This window comes from Sphaeramia orbicularis, chromosome 17 (genome assembly GCF_902148855.1).
Source record: "Sphaeramia orbicularis chromosome 17, fSphaOr1.1, whole genome shotgun sequence".
Lineage (NCBI taxonomy): Eukaryota > Metazoa > Chordata > Actinopteri > Kurtiformes > Apogonidae > Sphaeramia > Sphaeramia orbicularis.
Genome location: NC_043973.1, coordinates 199,378 through 220,983, shown reverse-complemented (window position 1 = coordinate 220,983; position 21,606 = coordinate 199,378). Strand labels below are relative to the sequence as shown.

Genomic DNA, 21,606 nt, shown 5'->3' with positions numbered 1-21,606 from the left:
AATAAAACTAACCAATCTGTTCTGTTTCTGCAGAGTAAGTATCTATGACCTGTCAGACAGAAGCTGTGCAGGTCTGTCCTCAGTTCTCAGATCCCAGTCCTCTAGTCTGATCCATCTGGACCTCAGCAACAACGACCTGAAGGATTCAGGACTGAAGGTCCTGTCAGATGGACTAAGGAGTCCAGACTGTAAACTGGAGACTCTCAGGTCAGAGAAAGATAGAATCTGAATTCAGTTCTTTCTGATCTTTGGGTCCAGACTGAGTTTCATTCAAACATGTTCTACTTGTTCAATCACAAGTGTAATCACTACATCAACCAGTGCAACAATAACATGGAAAAAGACGACAGTTTAAAGGTCAGGATGTAGGTGGATTTAGGGGGATCCAAAATGAGGGAAAACCAGTTCAACACAACCTCTGTTTATGGTGATGATTTGGACTGAGTGACACTGAGCAGATGGAGGTACTGTGGAAAACAGGAACAAATGAAAATCACAACATTAAAGTGGTTTGACTTTGAAGTGTTGGTATTTCTACACTAGTTTCAGTTTGTAGCTTACCTGCCGATAGGCTGTAAACTATTGTCATCATGCGGCCTCCGGCGGTGGCATCTGTCGTCCGTTGCAAAACTTTCAATAGTCTTCTTCTCCCAAACTACAATTCTGATTGACTTCAAACTTGGTATACAGCTTCTTTATGATGACAACAAAAGTTAGTGAAATATTTGGATCCGGATCTAATTCTGGATTTGGTGCAACTTTGAAAAATGTCCCCATTATAAGACATATAAGACATAGGAAGTGCCGGTTAGCTACAGGGCCATTGGTCCTGGGCTTATTTCAGGAAAAGTTTCAGATTCAACTTTAGCCCAGATTTTCTAATGCTCCCATGTCTTGGGAATACAAAAATGGGAAAAAAAATTCAAATCAAGCCCCAACTCCCCCACCCCACCCACCCCGAAAATTACTTTTCCAACCCTGAAAATGTGGGGGTTTTGTCAACTTTCAAACCTTCTTCACTTTTGATTAAGTACAATGTAGCAGTATGCTCATGCTGGGCCTTTCAATGTTTTTTTTGTGAGACATGTCATGTCTTCAGAGTGCTTTGGACTAAAAAAGGTGTAGAGTCAAGGGTCAAATTCTAGGTCAAAGGTCACCCAAATGGTCCAAATGCATATTGGATGGAATTCAGCTGTTAATGTGGGTTCTTCTAAATGTTCAAAGGTTCTCTCCTCAGAACACATCTGCTGACTTCAAACAACTGACATTCAATAAGACACATTCAACGCAACCATTTACTCATGTATTCTCCATATAGACATGAAAAAAGAACAAACGGTAGTTTCACATGACTTTGACATTTACATGTATATGTCCTGTTGTGGGCGACTCGGTGGTGCAGTGGATAGACCTGGAGCCTCACAGACAGAAGGTCCTGGGTTCAATTCCAACACCAGTCAATGGGGGTGGGACCTTTCTGTTTGGAGTTTGTATGTTCTCCCCCTGTCTGCATGGGTTCTCTCCTGGTACCTTGGGTCCTCCAGCTTCCTCCCACCATCCAAACACATGGGCTGATAGGTTACATTGGTTAATGTAAATTGCCCATAGATGTGACAGTGTGTTTGTCTATATGTTCAGTTCTGCGATGAACTGGTCACATGTCCAGGGTGAACCCCGCTTTCTCCCGTAAGTAGGTGGGATAGGCTCAGCCCCCGTGATCCTAGTGAGGATAAAGTGGGTTCAGAAAATGAATGAATGAATGAAGTGTTAGTGATTCCCACCAAAATGTGTGCTGGTGTTTCCCGCCACACTAATGGCGGCAAATTCAAATGGAATGTACATGTTGCAATATTTTGTCTGTAATGTGTCTTTAAAGGGCCAAAGGCCTTGGGGGGGGTCCCACCAGGAAACCAGAGGGAAGAGAACTGTGGACGTATTTGATCAAATGTCGGAATGGTATGAATTTTTGAAAAAAAGTAGGCATTTTGGTGACCTTTAACCTACAGCATGACCTTGACATTAGACTTTTCATTGAACAAAGTACTCTTACCATACAATATGGCACTGACAAGATCATTAAATGGCCCATCATGAACATGTTTATACACTGAACTGGACAAAAGAGTGGAGAAGCTGGGAAAGTTGCTATTTTCAAAGTTCAAAAAATAATTTTTCGGGGGGGGGGTTTGGACAAAAACTTCAAAAAAATTACACCGGAGTGCTTAGAACATCTAGTTGCATCAGAAAATCAGGGCTAAGGTGGTGTTTGATATTAAGCCCCCCCCCCCCCCCCATTTTTAGTCCAACAGCCTGAGGGTCCCATGGACTATTGGTGTCGTCGTCCCTAAATAATTTTTCCAGAATCTTCTTCTCTGAACTCATCAGTCAGAATGACTTGATATTTGTTGTGGAACATCTTTGGGCTAAGGTCTACCACGGTTCTTCAAAGAATTGCGAAATATTGATTTTTGAATTTTTTATGATTTTTTGTCATTTTAAAATCCCCATTGGTTTATAATGGGACACATTTCAAAGTGTTATAAGTTGAAAACAGTTGAACATATTGATATAATTACTATTGGTAATAGACAGGAAGTCACAAATAGGCTTTCATTTGGTGCCATGACCTTTGACCTTGATTGACCTTGAAAGGTCAAACAAATGTCAATGTCTTTAAATGTTGGGCTACAGGAGCGTTGGTTCTATTTTGATGTTTGACATTATTAAATGACTAATCTGTGCATCCGTTTTGATAAACAAGTACTCTCCAATTCCAACCACAATGTGAGTTTTTCCACTAAATAGTCCAGACCTGACCTGATTGTAGTCCAAATCTCTGTGTCCTCCAGGTTGAGTATGTGTGACCTGTCAGACAGAAGCTGTGCAGGTCTGTCCTCACTTCTCAGATCCCAGTCCTGTAGTCTGATCCATCTGGACCTCAGCAACAACGACCTGAAGGATTCAGGACTGAAGATCCTGTCAGATGGACTAAGGAGTCCAGACTGTAAACTGGAGACTCTCAGGTTTGGATTGTTCAACCAGATGATGATTCAAACTGTGATGTACCTGTAGTGGGTCAGTCAGACCTGGTTTTCAGAACAGCTGTTCAGTGTCTGACATGAAACACATGCATGTTCCTTTGTTTCTATGAAACAAACACAGTCATTAAACTGTATGAAGGTTTAGTTGAACCAAATGAGTAGAGAGGGGATGCATTTACCTCACCCCCCCAGGCCACGCCCCTCTAAGTCAGACTGAGTGGCAAAAACCAACCTCACTCAACATGATGGAGTATAGCAGTAAACACAGCGAGACCTGGAAAAACCCTAACCCTAACCCTAACCTAGAACCAGCTGATCCAAAGGCTCCAAAACTAGGGCCCAGAACCAGCTGATCCAAAGGCTCCAAAACTAGGGCCCAGAACCAGCTGATCCAAAGGCTCCAAACTAGGGCCCAGAACAGCTGATCCAAAGGTCATTTCCAGTAGGTCGTGGACTGACCCAGTGAATATATGCATGATCTACTGGGACTGAGCAGATTTACTGAGTCTAGTTCAGATCCAGTCCTTTATCCAACACAGATACTACTGCTGTGGACCAGCAGGGCACCACTGGATTCTGGGAAATTAGCAGATTTACACCACCTGGTTTAAATTATGACATTCTCATAATATTATGGCTTCATTGTCGGAATATGATGACTTTAATCACATAAAACTATGACATTTTTGTTAAATTATGACTTTTTTATAACTATGACTTTATTCTCATAAAATTACAGGTTTCTCTTGGTATTTTATGACTTTATTCTGGTAGTGCCCAGTGTTTTCTTTTCTTCTGTGGTCCTAATACTCCGTCGTAGCTTTATTCTCCAGTTCCTCCGTATTTGTAAAACTAGGTTGGCCTCAGTTTCAGTTAGTTTACTAATCATGTAGGAGCACAAGGTTCACAATCACAAAATGAAGACAAAAACCAGGAAAGATCTGATCATGAAACCAAGAGCTGCACTAAGAAGGACCGTTAGCCAAAACAATAGGTCATTTCAGGTCTGATTGGACCCAAAAATACAGCATCAGTGAATGTTAGCTGACCCCAAACAGGATCCACAGATCTAGGTTTGGTTTCCTGGATTTGTGGATCCATCTCTTTCTCTTTTCTTTGTCTTTGGGTGTCTGTAAAACGATAGCTCCCACTGCTTTAAGAACCTGAAAATACAATCAATCTCACAACAGCTCTGCCCCATTTTTATTAAATATTATTCTTCAGTTTAGACGGTTTTGAAGCCAACGCTGTCACTCATCTCCCTCTTTCTTCCACTCAGTGGACGTAACCATGGTGACTGTCAGGTCCCGTGCATCCCCTCCATAAATCTACAGATATTATCCAAGGACAGTGAAGTGTCTCCAGTCTGAGGGTTGGACTGGAGTGGAACTGGTTTGTCAGTGTGAACACAGGTGTTGACCCCGCTGACCCCTCCCTCAGACTCATTGGACTCTCCTGCTGTGCACCTGGACCAGGTCTCAGTCAGGAGCCCAAATAAGGGGCTCCTCTGCTCCTGTGTGGGACCAGATCATTGCTCCTCCTCATTCCTCTCACGTCCTCCATAGACTCTCCTGGACTGTCTCACCCCCCAGCAGACTCTGACCTCCCCTCCCTGCAGGTTTTTGGTTTGTTCCTCCAGTTTGTGTTTTCTGTTAAATAAGCAGCGTTTGTCCCTTCAGCACCGTGCACCTGAGTCTGTTCCTTCAGTCCGCATCACAACAGGAACCCAAGAACCATTGAACCTTTGATGTGGAGCTGGTGGAGGATGTTCATTTATGCACTTCATGGTTTTGGACCAATATCTGTACATTTGTGTCTTTATTTGGTCAAAGTCAATCTTCATCCAGTTCAGTTTGTCTGAGAAACAATTACAGATCAGGTCTTTCCAGACCTTGGACAGGGACTGGACTAGGCCTGTAATGGTACACAAAATTTTCGGTTCGGTACGATTTCGGTTTTCAAAGCCACGGTTTGTTTTTTTTTCGGTCGGTATGGGAAGAAAGAAAACCCCTCAAAATGTTTTTAATATATTTACGGAATTTTTGAATATTCTTCCACCAATTTTTGGAGACAACAGAATATAGAAAAAGTGGAATAATATAATTGTGCTGCTACAAATCAAATAGAAAATAAAATATTACTAAATGTATTTTAAACATTAGTATGGCACTTTTCCCAGAAAGGGAATTTTGAACAAACAACACAAATCTAATCACATTTCTTTCAGTTCACATTCTGCATAAAAATAACAAAAAAAAAATTCCACATGAAGTGCAACATTAACAAGAGAGCAAACTGGTATTCTGTTCAAACAAACTGAAGAGCAACACTGACAAATAAATTAACCTAATTATTATTTATTTTAGGACAGATAAACTGTTTAGGCCACTGTGTAAGAGGGTGTGTGTGTGTGTGTGTGTGTGAGAGGGTGTGTGTGTGTGTGTGCGTGCGTGTGTGCAGGGTGCAATTTGTCAAAAACGGGGGGGGGGGGGTTTGGGTTTTTTTTTTGTTTTGTTTTTTTTGTCGGGGGGGTGGGGTGGTGGTATACGTGGGGGGTTGGTCCATAACTAACGTAATAACTAACACTGGCATGCAACAAAAGTGAAACTTCACATCCTTTCAATTCCTTTACAACTTCCAACTCCAACAAAAAAAAGGAAAAAATAAAATATAATCCACTTTGCTACTCAAGCCAGCAGAGAGCAAGCACGGCCGAGTGGGCGAAAGCCAACAGCAGTAACAGCCTCCGAGTTCTATTCCTCTATTATACAGCGTGTGGTGTGTGTGTGTGTGTGTGTGTGTGTGTGAGAGAGAGAGAGGAGAGAGAGAGGAGAGAGAGCTAGTGTCAGTGTTTTAGAACTACCGTAGTTCCTAGGGGCCAAACAACGTCCATCTTATTAACTTCTCTTTCCCCGTTGTTGTCTTTCACCTGAACCTGAAACTGATCCAACAGGACTGGACTGATGGTGGAGGGTCTTCAGTCTCTTCCCTTCAGGTCACATCATATTTGTTGTTTTTTTTTTAACCGTTATGGAAGCAGCTGTTTCATATTTTGAGTCATTGTGCGCTAGTTCCATATGTCCGTGTGAAACTTGCGGCGGATTTAAAGTTCGCATCGAATGAAGCCTTTTCGTTCCTTTTTCTTTTTCTCAACATACTGTTTGCCATTTCGGTACAACTGTGTAACCGTTACAGTCCTAGACTGGACTAGTCTGAGTCTGTTCAGATCTTGTCCTGAATCAAGTCAGTCCAATAGAAACTGTCTCCAGGTCAATCCCATTTGGAATGAAATCCATCCACAGAACTGTGTCCAACAGCTGACGCTGCTTCTTTTCCTCCTCAGATGATGTGTGATGTTTTGTATTGCAGACTGTCAGGATGTCTGATCACAGAGGAAGGATGTTCTTCTCTGGTCTCAGCCCTGAAGTCCAATCCGTCCCATCTCAGACTGTTGGACCTGAGCTACAACCATCCAGGAGCCTCAGGACAGGAGCTGTGTGCTCTAGTGGAGGATCCACAGTGTGTCAGGTATGGACTGAGCTGAAGGAGTGATAGAACAGGTGGAGCAGACAGAACACTGTGAGAATGAGTGATAGAACAGGTGGAGCTGACAGAAACACTGTGAGAATGAGTGATAGAACAGGTGGAGCTGACAGAACACTGTGAGAATGAGTGATAGAACAGGTGGAGCTGACAGGAACACTGTGAGAATGAGTGATAGAACAGTGTAGCTGACAGGACACTGTGAGAATGAGTGATAGAACAGGGGAGCTGAGAAACACTGTGAGAATGAGTGATAGAACAGTGGAGCTGACAGAAACACTGTGAGAATGAGTGATGAACAGGTGGAGCTGACAGGAACACTGTGAGAATGAGTGATAGAACAGGTGTGGAGGTGGACATGAAACCCTGTCACAGCTGATTCCACATCTTTACCTGAAGGTCCAGACCTGGGTCAACAGATCCAGACCTTCAATATGGACTGACAGGAACCAGTGAGTGGATGTGAACAGAACAGCTGGAGTGGATCACAGTGATGTCATGTCCATGTTTAATGCTGCCTCTGACACCACCCCCCCCCCCCCCCTTTCAGGTTGGAGCCCAGTGGAGTCCGATGGTTGAGACCAAGTCTGAGGAAGTGTAAGTGGATTTACATTGGATTAATATTAAACAACCACCCACTGTGACCACCTGCCCACCTACTGTTAGTGAAGGTCAACAGGAAGTGAGTGTTTGTCAGATGTGGACACTCAGCTGTGGTCAGTGGGTGGATGAACCAGTGGTCCAGGTGTTGGAACGGGATTGGACCGTTGGATCCATGTCATCCCAGGGTTAGAGGTTCATCCACTGTCACTGTTCCAAGACCCAAAAGAGCCCAAAGGATGGACGACCAGTAGATGGGTTCAAGATGAACCCCACATGAACTGAAAGGAACCCCATTCCTTTGAGAAACATTATGATCTGGTCTATTTCTGAGTCAGTTGATAGATTTGAGTGCAGAGGTAAAGGCGACTGTGGGCAGATTTGACTGAGGTTGAATTCAATCCATTGGATTCAACAGTAGGAACCAAAGCCAAATGTGAACAAACAGTCAGTGAGGACTGAGGCCCAGGTACAGGTTATGATCAGAGTCAGAATAGAAGAGAACAGACACAGAACAGTGGAGAAGAAACATGAACTGAACCTCCTCATGTTGGTTCTGATAAATGGATCCATTTGCAGACCCCAGATGAAGACATTTCCTCTGTTTGTATTAGAGACGCAAATTATCCATTAATCCATCAGTCATGAGTTGATTGACTTTATCGATCCATTAACGATTATTTGCTAAGCGGTGATTTATCTGAGAATCTGAATTTCTCTTTCGATCAGGTCTATAGAACCAAAGTTAAATAGTGTTTAGATACGTCATTGAACAAACATGTCCTATTCCTTAATGATTGATTTATTGATTCCTTGGATACAGAACAGACAATGACATGTATGGAGTAGAACTAAAGAATTCTGCAGAGAAATTCAATCAAATAAATTGATTCTGAGGAGGGGCGTTTAGAAGAAATGGACCTTTTTCTGAATTGAATCACTGACATGATGAAGCAGGATTTCAGCGGAGATCCCCCCCCCCACCCCGCGTATTTTTTGCATGGCCACCGGGGTGACCATGGAACATAGGGCGGACCTACTAAAGGTTTGTGTGGATTAAAACTAAATTGCACATGCAAAAAATTGTATAAACTGATTAGTAATAGTGACACTAAAGGTGTCTCTTGAAAGGTTGTAACATAGTGCGTCTGCATCAGTTGGGGCGGCCATGGCTCAGATGGTTAGATCGGGTCATCCAATAACCGGAAGGTGTTGGCGGTTTCGAATCCCGCTCTGTCCATGTGCTGTTGTGTCCTTGGGCAAGACACTTCACCCTCCTCGCCTCCAGTGCTGCTACTCACACTGGTGTATGAATGTTTGGTGGTGGTGGGAGGGGCCGTAGGCGCAGATTGGCAGCCACGCTTCCATCAGTCTGCCCCAGGACAGCTGTGGATACAGATGTAGTTTACCACCACCAGAGGAGGAATGTGAGAGCAAATGAATAATGGAGCCACCGTGTGCGTTTTGAGTATGCATTAATAGAAAAGCACTATATAAATCTAATCCATTATTATTATATTATTATTATTCAGTTCGTACATTTGACACAATGAATATGAAATATGGGGCATTTACATGCAGTTGTGCGTGTGGTGGGAGGAGAAAATGTAAATGTATATTTAGCACACAAAGTGCAAACCTGAAAGCATTTAACTGATAGAAACTCATCTAAATTTAACCGTCTGAAAGGAGCAAATGGTTTGGATGTGTATTACACACACATGGAAGTGGTTAGGAGACAAAGAAATGAATCACACCTGATCCATCCATCAGTAACAGTCTAATGGTACCTACCCAGTCATGTGATCAGACATCAGTCAATCAGCTGATCACTGATCAATAACTGGATTGTGTTTTCTTCTGTTCCATCAGATTTCTGTGAACTCACCCTGGATCCAAACACAGCGAACAGAAAACTGAAACTGTCTGAAAACAACAAGAAGGTGGAACGAGTGGAGCAGGTTCAGTCCTATCCAGATCATCAGGACAGATTTGAGTCCTGTCATCAGCTGATGTGTTCAACTGGGTCTGACTGGTCGCTGTTACTGGGAGGTCCAGTGGAGAGGAATGGTTTGGATATCAGTGACTACAGAGGAATCAGAAGGAAAGGAAACTAGAGACTGTGAGTTTGGAAGAAATGATCAGTCCTGGAGTCTGAGGTGTTCTGGAGGTGAATACAGTGCCTTTCATGACAACAAAACACAGTCCTCCCTCGGTCCTCCTCCTCCTCTGGTACAGTCTCAGTGTATGTGGACTGTCCTGCTGGATCTGTGTCCTTCTATGAAGTGTCCTTTGACAAATGATCCACCTGCACACCTTCAAAACCACATTCACTGAACCACTGTTCGCTGGATTTAGACTCTATGGGTCCTCAGTGTGTTTGTGTGATGTGTAGTAGTGTTGTGTCTGTGTTGTTGTGTAGTAATGTTGTGTCTGTGTAGTAGTGTTGTTCTGTAGTTGTGAGTAGTGTTGTGTCTGAATCACATCAAGATGGCGGTACGCAGCGGTGCAGCGGCTTCTCGAGCTCCTAGTTTATGCCGATAAACTGTTTTTGACTGAACTAACACATAGGACACACAAGAAGCCCGGCCGTACTCTTGAACATCCGAGACAGCTCAGTTATAACAGCTTCACCGGAGCTCAAAGCTACACTGTAGAGCCCGACCGATATGGGATTTTTGGGGCTGATGCCGATACCAATATTGGGGGCTAAAAAAAGCCGATATCCAATATATTGGCCAATATCCGATATTGGCCAATAACCGATATATTGGCCGATATATGAAATAAGAACACTGATCTACATAGGATATAATAATCTTATAGTAGATAAGTGTGGAAAGGTGGATAAACAGTTGCATAAATCTTTGTTTATCTGACAAAGATAATTTACACAACTTTCAAATACAAACTATGCGATCACAAAAATAATTAGAGCAAAAAATATTACTTACCACAAAATTCTGTTTTCCCTCACAAATATTGATGTGTCTGCCTCACGGCACTACAACTTCCCATGTGGACTAAGGACCAAACTGAGCATGTGCAGAGTGAATTAGGTGAGTCCTAAATTGTTCCTGATTGGAGCAATAGCAAGAGTTACAACTGTCCCCAGTCTCCCCTACACTATTAACACCCAGGCCTGCTGGCAGAATGAAACTGTGAGGTAGACAGGAAGTGCACGGACATGGGGTGTGTGGGGGGGTGAATAATCATAAAACAGGGGGTCCGTGATTTTTTATGTGCTGCAGGACTGCTTCCAGTTCACTGACTGGCAGGTGTTCCAAGAGGCCGCTACACGACGGACAGGTGAATCTAGAGGAGTACTCATCGACCACCCTCAGCTTCATCTCCAAGTGCATTGCAAACATCACTACCACCAAAACAATAACCATTTACCCAAACCAAAACCCTGGTTCAACGCAGAAGTCAGGTCTCTGCTGAGAACCAGGGACACAGCATTCAGATCGGGTGAGGCAGCAGCTCTCAGGGAGGCCAGGACACAGCTGACCAAAGGCATCAGGAGGGCCAAGGCCACATATGCTCAAAATCCAAGACATTTTTGCACCAATGAGCCCCGGAGTAAGTGGAAGGCATTAAGTGCATCCATGGATTACACCAGCAAAAATGCACAGAGCCCGAGAGACCCCACCCTTCCTGATGCCTTAAACAGCTTCTTTGCCAGGTTGGAGGTCTCAGCCACCTCTCCCAGTGGTAGACTTACCACATCACCAGAGGAGACACCCCTTAGGGTGACAACTGCTGAGGTGGAGTGGTCCCTGCTAAGGATTAACCCTCGCAAAGCTGCTGGCCCAGATAATATCCCGGGGGGGTCCTCAGAAATTGTGCTTCTCAGCTGTCAGAAGTACTAATGGACATTTAGAACATCTCCCTCTCTCAGGCAGCTGTTCCAACCTGCATGAAAACATCTACCATCATCCCTGTCCCCAAAAGCTCCACAGGACGGGCCTGAGTGACTGTCGGCCTGTGGCCCTCACCCCAATTGTCACCAAGTGCCTCGAGAGGCTTGTCATGACCCACATCAAAACTCCATCTCTGTCACTGTGGACCCTCACCAGTATGGTTAGCAGCAGAACCGCTCCACTGACGACGCCATCGCATCAGTGGTCCCACAGCCCTAACCCACCTGGAGAGAAAGGACACATATGTGCGCCTGCTCTTCATTGACTTCACTTCTGCATTCAACACACCCTGGTGCAGAAGCTCCACAATCTTGGACTGACCCCCTCCCTCTGCAACTGGGTGTCAGACTTCCTCACCACTAGACCACAGACTGTCCGTATCCATGACGTCTCCTCCTCCTCCATCACCCTCAGGGCTGTGTGCTGAGCCCCCTCCTGTTCACCCTGCTGACGTATGACTGCTCCCCCAAACATCCAAGCTGTCATATCGTAAAGTTTGCGGACGACACGGCAGTGGTTGGATGCATCACCAATAATGATGAATCAGAATACAGAGAGGAGGTGGAACATCTGAAGCACTGGTGCACTGACAACAACCTCTGCATCAACGTGACAAAGACAAAGGAGATGATTGTGGACTTTAGGAGGAGCAGACACTGCCCCCCTCTCCTGGACATCGTGGAGCAGCTGTGGAAGTGGTCCCCAGCATCAGGTACCTGGGGGTCCACCTCAGTGAGGACCTTACCTGGAGCTACAACACCTCAGGCTTGGTTAGGAGGCTCACCAGCGCTTACACTTCCTTAGAAGACTGCGGTGGGTTGGACTGGAGGATGGGTCCTGTCCTCCTTCTACAGGTGTGTGGTGGAAAGTGTCTTCACCTCGTGCATCACAGTGTGGCGTGGCAGCTGCTCTGTGCCACAGAAGAAGGTTCTGCACAGGGTGGTGAAGGCTGCACAGAGGGTCATCAGATGCAGCCTCCCCACCACCACGACATTTACATCTCCAGGTGCACGTTTCTGGGTTAAATAGTGAACGCAGCCGTTTGTTCGCCCTTCAGCGCAAATAGAGAGCGAATGATGGGTCGGCGAACGCAGAGGCTTAACGAACTCAAAACCGTTTCTGCGCTCGTTGTTTCGCTAAACCATTGTCCGCTCACTATTTGTGTTGAAGGGTGCGCTAAACAGGTGCGTTCACTATTTAACCCAGATGAACGCCTCCGCTCCAGCTGTTTCCAGTCAGCTGATCTGACAGCATTATGGTTAGAATGAAGAAGTATTATGGGATATCTGTGAGCCCAGATCTGGGACCTCCTCCCTTACCCTCACCTGTCTGGATGGACCTCCTCACCATCATCTGACTATAAATGGACCCCCTCAGCCGTCTGCATGTACGCCCCCCCCCCCCCCCCCCCCACACACACACACACACCACACACTTACTGATGAATTATTTACACACATATATGGTGCGTCTGGCTGGACGTGTAAGGATACCCCAGTTCTTCTGCAGGTGACTTTATTACAGAACTCTAAACAGTCACTGCTGGCCGTAACCACGCAGAACAACAGGACAGATTGTATAGAAAAACTGAACTCTGTTCCGTTCCTCTCATCCGCGCACACACACACACACACACACACACACACACACACCCTGCTGGTGTGTGTGACACCAGTTCATGGCTCCGTCCCCATACGGTTGTCATTCATTCATTCATTCATTCATTTATTCATCTCTCAAAGCCACACACACTTTGTCCTGAACCAATCTATATTCATCCATAAATTGATAGAGAATAAATTCAGTGAGCGGCTCATCCTCACTCAGTAAATTCGTTTTTAGAGCAAATGTCCATGGGAAAAATCTGATATCATTAAAAATATTGTCAAACTTGTGTTAAAAATCTCCTTTTTCAATGTAAATAATATTTCAAAGGAAATACATGACAGAAGTGACGTGAAATTAAGCTACAAGAATACATCCTCATTGTAACGTGGACCTCTGAGGTCTGCGTTAAAATCAGCCCTGTAGCAACGAACTGGGCAGCGCTCATTTTTAATGACTTAGCCCAGAAACGGAATGGCGCATTTTGTGTTGCATTGGGTTAACAAACTAACGCATTTTGCGTTGCGTTAGTTGTTAACAAACAAAAAGCGAGCCCAGAAACGGGATAGCGCAAAATGCGTTAAATAGATGCATTTTGCGTTGCACTGGGCTGAACGATTGAACAAACTAGTGCAGAAATGAGCCCCAGGTGCAGACAGAGGGCCAACTGCATCATGAATGATCCCACCCACCCTGCAAATGCACGTTTTGTCCCTCTTCCCTCAGGAGAAGGCTGCGGAGCATCTAGAGCAGGACCACCAGACTGAAAAACAGCTTCTTTCCAACAGCGGTGAGGCTGTTGAACTCGGGCACGCTCCGTAGCCTCTCACCCAAGGGGACGGATAGAAAGTACTGAACTGCACCTTACTGCACCGCTCTGCACAGCCACTCACTGACTCTTGCACAAGTCTGTGCACTTTGCACTTCACTCTGCTGTTTTGCACTGTACTTCAGTGTCTACTGTGTATAGGTTAGGTTAGGTTAGGTTGTAAATATTTGCCATTATTTTATTAGGTATTTTAAAGTTGAATTTGTTAGATGTATATTTTACTTATTTTTTTAAAATTAGCCTTAGTTTTAGTTATTTTTAATGTATTCATTTATTTATTAGTTATTCATTCTATTGCTATGGCTAATACGGGTCCTCAGTAACCAGTGTCGTTCTTTCTTTGTGATGGAATGACAAACTCCTTTGAATCCTGTGAATCCTTGTGTAGTTTGTAATAGTGTTGTGTCTGTGTAGTTTTTGTATTTTATTTTTCATTTAACCTTCTTTTACCGTAACACCAGACCTGAGCTGCAACCACAACAGCTGTGTATCTGTAGCTGTGTGTATGTGTAGTTGTTTGTGTAGTTGTGTATCTGTAGTTGTGTGTGTAGTTGTGTATCTGTAGTTGTGTGTGTGTAGTTGTTTTGTGTAGTTGTGTGTGGTTTGTTTGTGTAGTTGTGCAGCCGTGGTCCGTGTGTTCATGGTGTCAGATGTGGGCGTGTGTTGAAGATGTTCCAACCAATCACGTGCCTTTGTAAACCAGCCTTTAGCGCCTGGGACACAAACAGCCTCATTCTCATCATCCTCATCCTCCTCCTCATCTTCATCATCCTCACCTCCTCCTGCCTTCTTTCTTGGTAAATGCTCAGTGTGAAGGTTGGCTTCAGTTCCATCTGTTCGTCTTGTGCTTCGTCGTTCACATTAGATCTGATGATGCTACAGATGTGTTTGTATTAACTGGATTCATGTGTGGATGAACCAGTGCATCAGTGGGAATGGACGCTGTGTTGTGGACCGGTGGGATTTTCCGGTGCTTGAATGGGTCCGTGTGTAGTTTTGGATTTTTCATTCTAGTTGTTTTTATTTAGTTTTGACTTTTTTTCTCTAATTCAGTTCGTTTTAATTCGTTTTTAGAGCAGGTTTGTAGTTTTTATAGTTTTTCATTTTTTTCTAAATGCTTAGTTTTAGTTTAGTTTTAGTTCAGTGGTCTCTTTTCTGTTCTTCTGTCGTCGTATTCAAATAAATCCCAGACAGGACTCTGCTGCTTTAGTCTCCATGTTTCCAGGTAGAGTGGGGACCAGAAGACGACTGGAAACCACAAGTGAACACAAGCGACGTCAAGTGTCATGTGGTGACAGCACAGAAAACTGAGAGAGCGAAATACATCGCTTTCGTATCAATCCAACATTGACAAAGATGAAAACCAAGGGAATTTTATCCATAATTTTTATCCATTTTAGTTAGTTTTGTAAACGCGCAATACAGTTTCAGTTAGTTATCGTTTTTTTCTTTTAATTATAGTTTTTATTTATTTCAGTTAACGAAAATGTTTTTTCAATTCTAGTTTTCGTCGTTTCGTTAGTTTTTCGTTAACAAATCACCTTCCTCCAAACTCATTTAGAGCCAATTTACTCATTACAGAGCAAAATTCATTCTTTTTGAGGAAAATACTTTTTACTCTGGAAAAAATGCTCAGTAGTTTTTCCTGTGTATTTACAGAAGCAGAACCCTTCTACATGTCATCTGTGCTCTGTGATAAAACAACACACACTTGGATTTCACCGTCACATCAAACAGGAAACAGGTCGGAGGCGGAGTTACATTTAACAGAACAAAGATCATTTCCCATAAATTCCAGTTAAAGTTGTTGTCAGTGTGATCAGAGCTGCAGACGTGTGTGTGGAAGCGTCCAACAAACCTTCAACCCACTTCATCAGATCTGTTTCCAGTCTCAGCAGAGTCTCTACAAACGAGGTGAGTCCACTGAGCTGATCTACAGCTTCAACTGCAACACACACACACACAATTGGATTCATTTCACACCAAGTCTCCGCAAATGGTTCCGATCAGGGGCGTAGAATTGGGTTGGGATGCTAAGGACACGTCCCTACGATCCGACCGCTGTCCATAGTGTTTAGTCGATGATTACGCACATACAGGGTTAACAGTCGGCCTCTGCTACAAGTCCCGCCTCTGACCTAAATGCCGTTCCCGCTAACGTACCTGTGATTGGCCGTAGTCAACATGTTTGGCTTTTGTTCTGCCTTGGTCACAGATTTGAATATTAGTGGTGTCATGTACATTTACGTTCGTATTTGTGTCTGTTGTGTGCGTGCGTGTTTGTGCAGAGTAATTAGGATTTGAAGGATGTCGAAGAGAAAAACTGGATGTAAGACATGCCTTTAAGAGTCAAGTATAAGTTAGTTCAGGGTATAGAACTGTAGAGGCTCACAATTCAGTTAGTTCTTGGAAACACACATCAGAGACATCCTTTAAGAAATATTGAAGATAAGATATGCCTTTTCTTTGTCCCACAAGAGGAAATTCTAGGTGACTGCAGCGAAGCACAAAAGCACACAAGAGCAGAATGCAAAATCAAAGAATAAAGACAAATCGAGAAAGCCAGATAAACTATTACAGTTGTGTGTCTGTTGGTCATGCTACAGTTGAACAGGAACAGTTTATTGCAGTTTATTGCATGGTTTTTTATGGTTTTTTATGGTTTTTCATGGTTTATTTTGTATGGCTTTTCATGGTTTATTGCACAGTTTTTCATGGTTTTTCATGGTTTATTGTGTGGTTTATTGTGTGGTTTATTGTGTGGTTTATTGTGTGGTTTATTGTGTGGTTTATTGCTCAGAGTTCTTTGCAGCAGTTCTTATTGTGGAGCCTGACCTCTGCAGGAAGTAAAGACCTTCCACCTGTTGGAGCTCCTTAGTGCAGTGAGTGTGTTTGGAGGGGTGGGAGTCTTTGTCCATCATGGAGGACAGATTGGCTGTCACACACCCCCCCCCCTCCCCCCACTGGTTCCAGAGGACACCCCAGGACAGAGCCGGCCTTCTGAATCAGTTTGTCCCGCCTCTTCCTGTCAGCTGCTGTGATGCTGCTCCCCCAGCAGACCACACTGTAGAAGATGGCAGAGGCCACAACAGAGTCGTAGAAGGTCTTCAGGAGTGGACCCCCCACCCCACCCCCGGACCCCAAAGTCCCTGGGCCTCCTGAGCAGATAGAGGGTACGTTTACACGGCAACATTCCACAAAGATTTCTCCTTTGCGTTATAAAATCATTCCGCGTTAAGACGAAGCCGCTATGATAACGATCTGCGTTAACATGAGTCCGCGAGGACGGCTGAATACGCTGTAGTGGCCATGCCAGACCATAGCTGGCGATGTAGAGCTGTAGTGAAACAGTGGCGGTAAAACACGCGCCTGCACAAAAACGATTTCCGTTTAGACAGCCTTTAAATGAGGAGAAGAAGAAAAAGAGGCGGACAACACTATTTACAAACAACAATGGCGAGTGGTCGTACAAAGACGCAGGACTTCTTTGTCTGGACAGACGAGCTGAGCACAGTTAGCAGCACGTATGTTGTTCTGAAACCGGCCATTGTTGTTGTGGTTGTTCCTTCTTTTTCTGCAGCTTTATTGTGTCATAGAGGCTGGCAAACCAGCTTGGAGGCGCATTACACGCCACCAACTGGCCTGGAGTGGGTTAACTGGCGGTTCTTGGCTGCGCGCGCATGCGGTGACGTCATATTTTACCCCGGAACGCTCCGACTCGCGTTAACACGGAGCGAAATGCGGAGCGTATCGATAACGTTCCACCCTGGACCCTGGTATCAAAAGTTTCCGGATTCAGGCACTCTAGGCACCGTTTCCATGGTAACAGAAGGCTAATCCGCCATGAAATCTTCCCGAGAGTCGACTGAATCCTATGCCGTGTAACGGCCCCAGAGTCTGCTCTGACCTGTTTTATAAAGTGCACTGTGTTATCAGTCCAGTCCAGTTTATGGTTCAGATGAACACCCAGGTACTTAGAGGGTGTCATCATCTCAATGTCAAATTTAGGGACATCAATTGATATATATATATATATATATATAGTATATATATAAAAATAAAAAATCTTCCTGTGTCCCACCTGGGTGTTTTTCCTTCAGACTTGGTCCTCTACCACAGGTCTGGGAGTCTGATGGTTCTGTTCTGGTTCTTCTCTGTTCCTCGGCCTGTTCTCTGTTGGACTCAGATCTCTGCTGTTCTTCCTGGTATCTGCTGGTTCCATCCTCTCAGCTTGGGGTCCTGCCCCTAGTGCCCCCCCACCATCACTACTGGGACCACTGTTGCCTTCACACCCCATGTTTTCTCTCTGTCCTCTTTCAGTTCTTGGTATTTCTGCAGCTTCTCCTGTTCTTTCTTTCTGATGTTGCTCCATCTATCTCCACCTCTGTCTCCTGTTTCTCCTCCTCCACTCTGTCAGGATGACTGGACATCACCATCTTGTCGGTCTGGATCTGGAAGTCCCACACAATCTGGCCTGTTTGTTCTCTATCACCTTCGGGATGTCTCCCATCTGGACCCTGGACCTCCAGTCCAGACTGGTCCAGATGGTCCTGTACACTATGTCCTCTACCTGGTTATGCCGCTCCATGTAGGCCTTACCTGGACCATCTGAGACCTGCTGTGATGGACTGGACTGTCGGAGGGGCTTCTGTACACAGACTACACCTGGGGTCTAGTCTGCTGTGGTAGACCTACACCTGGGGTCTGGTCTGCTGTGGTAGACCTACACCTGGGGTCTAGTCTGCTGTGGTAGACCTACACCTGGGTCTATCTGGTGTGGTAGACCTACACCTGGGTCTAGTCTGCTGTGGTAGACCTACACCTGGGGTCTAGTCTGCTGTGGTAGACCTACACCTGGGTCTAGTCTGCTGTGGTGACCTACACCTGGGATCTAGTCTGCTGTGGTAGACCTACACCTGGTCTAGTCTGCTGTGGTAGACCTACACCTGGGTCTAGTCTGGTGTGGTAGACCTACACCTGGGTCTAGTCTGGTGTGGTAGACCCTGGCCTCTATTGCTCTGGTGTTCAGGGCCTGTTCAGGTCCATCAGTATCCCTTTGCTGTCTTTCAGTCCTTTTCGTTCCACTGGTTTGTTTTCCTCAATATCAGCCACTTCCTCAGTTTGTCGGTGGTCCATGCCATGCAGGGGCGTGTCCTTCCATGATAGCCCTCTGGCTCCTCCTCCTTTCTGGGCTTTTGTTGCCTGAGCCACTTATCAGTTGGTCATTGGGTCCATTTTCTTGACATATTCCTGGAGGTTTTCCGTTTCCTCCTGGACAGTAGTTCTGACTCTTATTTACCCCCCCCCCCCCCCCCCACTTCCTTCTCTCTGTGCTCAGCCTCAGGATGCTGGACTTAGGGTGAAACCCTCCATCATGGTCAGGAGCTTTCTTGTCTTGATCTCAGTTCTTGTATCTCTTCCAGTGGATCTCCAGGATATTATACCAGTGGGGTATCTGATCACTGGTAGGGCAGGGTTAGGGTTAGGGTTAGGGTTAGGGTTAGGTGTCCATGGCTTGGATCTTATTTTTCCGTTCAGCTGACTGTTCAGGACCTGCCTTACCCTCTGTATGTATTTGGCTGTGACCTCTGACCTCCGAGCTGCCTCCTCATGATTACCATTTGCCTGTGGGATCCCCAGGTATTTGTAACTGTCCTGCACATCTGGAATGTTCCCTTCAGGTAGCTCCACCCCTTCAGTTGTGATCACCTGTTCTCTTCTAGATACGCCCACATTTGTCTAGTCCCAATGACATCCAGATGTCTTTGCTGTAGATCCCAGTGAAATGGATCAGGGAGTCAATGTCCTGCTCATTCTTGGCGTACAGCTGGGTGTCCTCCATGTAGAGGAGGTGGCTGATGGTTGGTCCCTTCAGAACCGGTACCCAAAGCCACTCTTTGAGATGATCTGGCTGAGGGGTTTAGGCCTATGCAGAACCGGGGGGGCAGAGCAGCTCCTTCATATATACTGCATCTGATGCTCACCTGTGCAAGCGGTTTTGAGTTGGCCTCCAGAGTCGTGTTCCACAGCCTCATGGAGTTCTGGTGAACACTCTTGGTGTCCTGTTGATGTTCTACAGCTTTAACCACTCCAGTATCCATGTGTGTGGAGGTGATCATAGTCTTTGTTGTAGTCAGTCCAGGTGGTGCACAGGTTGGTTCCTCGTTTTACAGTCTCGGAAAATTGCCCTGTCAACCAGTAGCTGGTGTGTGACTCCTCTGGTGTTATTGCCTATTCCATTCTGTGCCTGCTCATGTATTGCTCCATGTGCTTACTCATATGTGTATATATATATATATATATATATATATATATATATTATGTGTGTGTGTGTGTGGGTGTGTATTTACAGCATTGTATTTATGTATTTCCATGTTGTTGATGGACAGTATGTTCATTGACAGTGTGATGCAGTTGCAAACAGCCCAACACTACAGAGTAAAGATGAGAACTCTTCAAAGTTGCCTCATTGTCTTTCATTAGTTGCTTTAACTTATAAATTGCAGAATGTATTAAATTCTTGTATTCTCTTTAGATATTCAGGTATGCATTATAAACATGTAAATTACTGATACTTTTTTTTTCTGATAATGATTGTTGCTTGTTTGATCAGTTCTACATGACTTGAAATAATGATTGCAAATGCAAAAAAAACTCAATTTTCAGGAGTGCTGACTTGGAGCATTTCTGTGTCCCCGTCAGTGTCCAAATCAAACCTACTCCCTTGGTTCCTATCACTGAACCACATGGATAAACCAACAGTATTTACACAGATTCTATATTATTACAGCCCATGTCCTTTAGATGGTCTGGACTTTGGTTCTACGTCTCTTCCTGCATGTTTCCACTAACATTTTCTACAGTTACACTTTAATGAACTTCCAGAACATTTCAAAGTCCAAGTATTGGACTGACATCATGGATTTTTATCACTGCTGTAGAGTCATGTGACTGACCAGTCACACTTATCTGAAGACCATAAAGGACTTTTATGAGTATTCTTATCGTAAATGATCACATGACAATAAACACTGATTCTATAATTCAAATATTTCAGTGTTGTATCTGTTCTGTTGGTCCATAGATATGGCTGCTGCCGGTCGTGTCCGATCTGAAGATCAGTTCCTGTGTTCCATCTGTCTGGATGTCTTCACTGATCCAGTCACTACATCATGTGGACACAACTTCTGCAAATCCTGCATCTCTGAACACTGGAGGGTGAATGTCCCATATCAGTGTCCCATGTGTAAAGAGGAATTCAACACAAAACCTCAGCTGAAGATCAACACAATCATCTCAGAGATGGTGGCTCAGTTCAGACATGAAGCTCAACATGAACCAAACATCTACAGCTCAGACCAACAAGCTGCCAAACCAGGAGAAGTTCCCTGTGACGTCTGCACTGAACCCAAACTGAAGGCCCTGAAGTCCTGCCTGGTGTGTCTGACCTCCTACTGTCGGACTCATGTGGACCCATCTGATACGTTCAGCTGAAATTACATCAGCTGATCGACCCTGTGAGAACCTGAAAGACAGGATGTGTAGGAAACACAAGAAACCTCTGAGGCTGTTCTGTAAAACCGACCACACATGTATCTGTCAACCTGCACCTACTCAGACCACAAAGGTCATGATGTTACTCCTCTGAAAGACGAACATAAAGAGCAGAAGCCAAAGCTGAAGAAGACAGAGGCTGAAATTAAGCAGATGATCCAGGAGAGACGACTGAAGATCCAGGAGATCCAACGGTCAGTGGAGCTCAGTAAGAACGCTGCAGACAGAGAACAGCAGAAGGTGTTGAGGTCTTCACTGCTCTGATGGAGTCTGTTCAGAGAGGTCTGGACCAGCTCTTAGAGAGATCCAGAAAAGCAAGAGGAGCACCGAGAAACAGGCTGAAGACTTCATCAAAGAGCTGGAACAGGAAATCTGTGAGCTGGAGAAGAGAAGCACTGAGGTGAAGCAGCTCTCAGGCTCTGAAGACCACCTCCACTTTGTCCAGAGGTTCACATGTGTCAAAGCTGCTCCATCCATGAAGACCTGGACAAAGGTCAGCGTCCGTCCACCA

The 21,606-nt window shown here is 44.8% G+C and overlaps 2 protein-coding genes across 4 annotated transcripts in view; one reads left to right on the top strand and one right to left on the bottom strand.

The window, feature by feature from the left end:
- LOC115437017 (E3 ubiquitin-protein ligase TRIM39-like) overlaps window positions 1–21,606 on the bottom strand; it is a 760,370-nt gene that overhangs the window by 670,944 nt on the left and 67,820 nt on the right. The gene's annotated exons all lie outside the window — the stretch shown is intronic.
- On the top strand, window positions 7,131–21,343 carry LOC115437022 (E3 ubiquitin/ISG15 ligase TRIM25-like). Of its 3 annotated transcripts, XM_030160086.1 has the most exons (3): window positions 7,131–7,181; window positions 9,057–9,354; window positions 20,626–21,343. In XM_030160086.1, exons 2-3 carry the CDS (start codon window positions 9,252–9,254, stop codon window positions 21,033–21,035), a joined length of 513 nt encoding a protein of 170 aa, XP_030015946.1. In that variant the 5' UTR covers window positions 7,131–7,181; window positions 9,057–9,251; the 3' UTR covers window positions 21,036–21,343. The 3 variants fall into 3 exon arrangements, with proteins under 3 accessions (XP_030015946.1, XP_030015947.1, XP_030015948.1); XM_030160087.1 differs by lacking the exons at window positions 7,131–7,181; window positions 9,057–9,354 and adding an exon at window positions 14,962–15,452 and having other exon boundaries at window positions 20,624–21,343; XM_030160088.1 differs by lacking the exons at window positions 7,131–7,181; window positions 9,057–9,354 and adding an exon at window positions 15,465–16,714.

What these genes read in the sequence shown, in the direction of transcription:
- LOC115437022 (XM_030160086.1), top strand. Translation starts at nt 9,252, where the DNA reads ATGGTTTGGATATCAGTGACTACAGAGGAATCAGAAGGAAAGGAAACT. An exon ending in GAGTCTGAGGTGTTCTGGAG is followed by an intron (nt 9,355 to 20,625) that starts GTGAATACAGTG and finishes GTTGGTCCATAG; the next exon opens with ATATGGCTGCTGCCGGTCGT.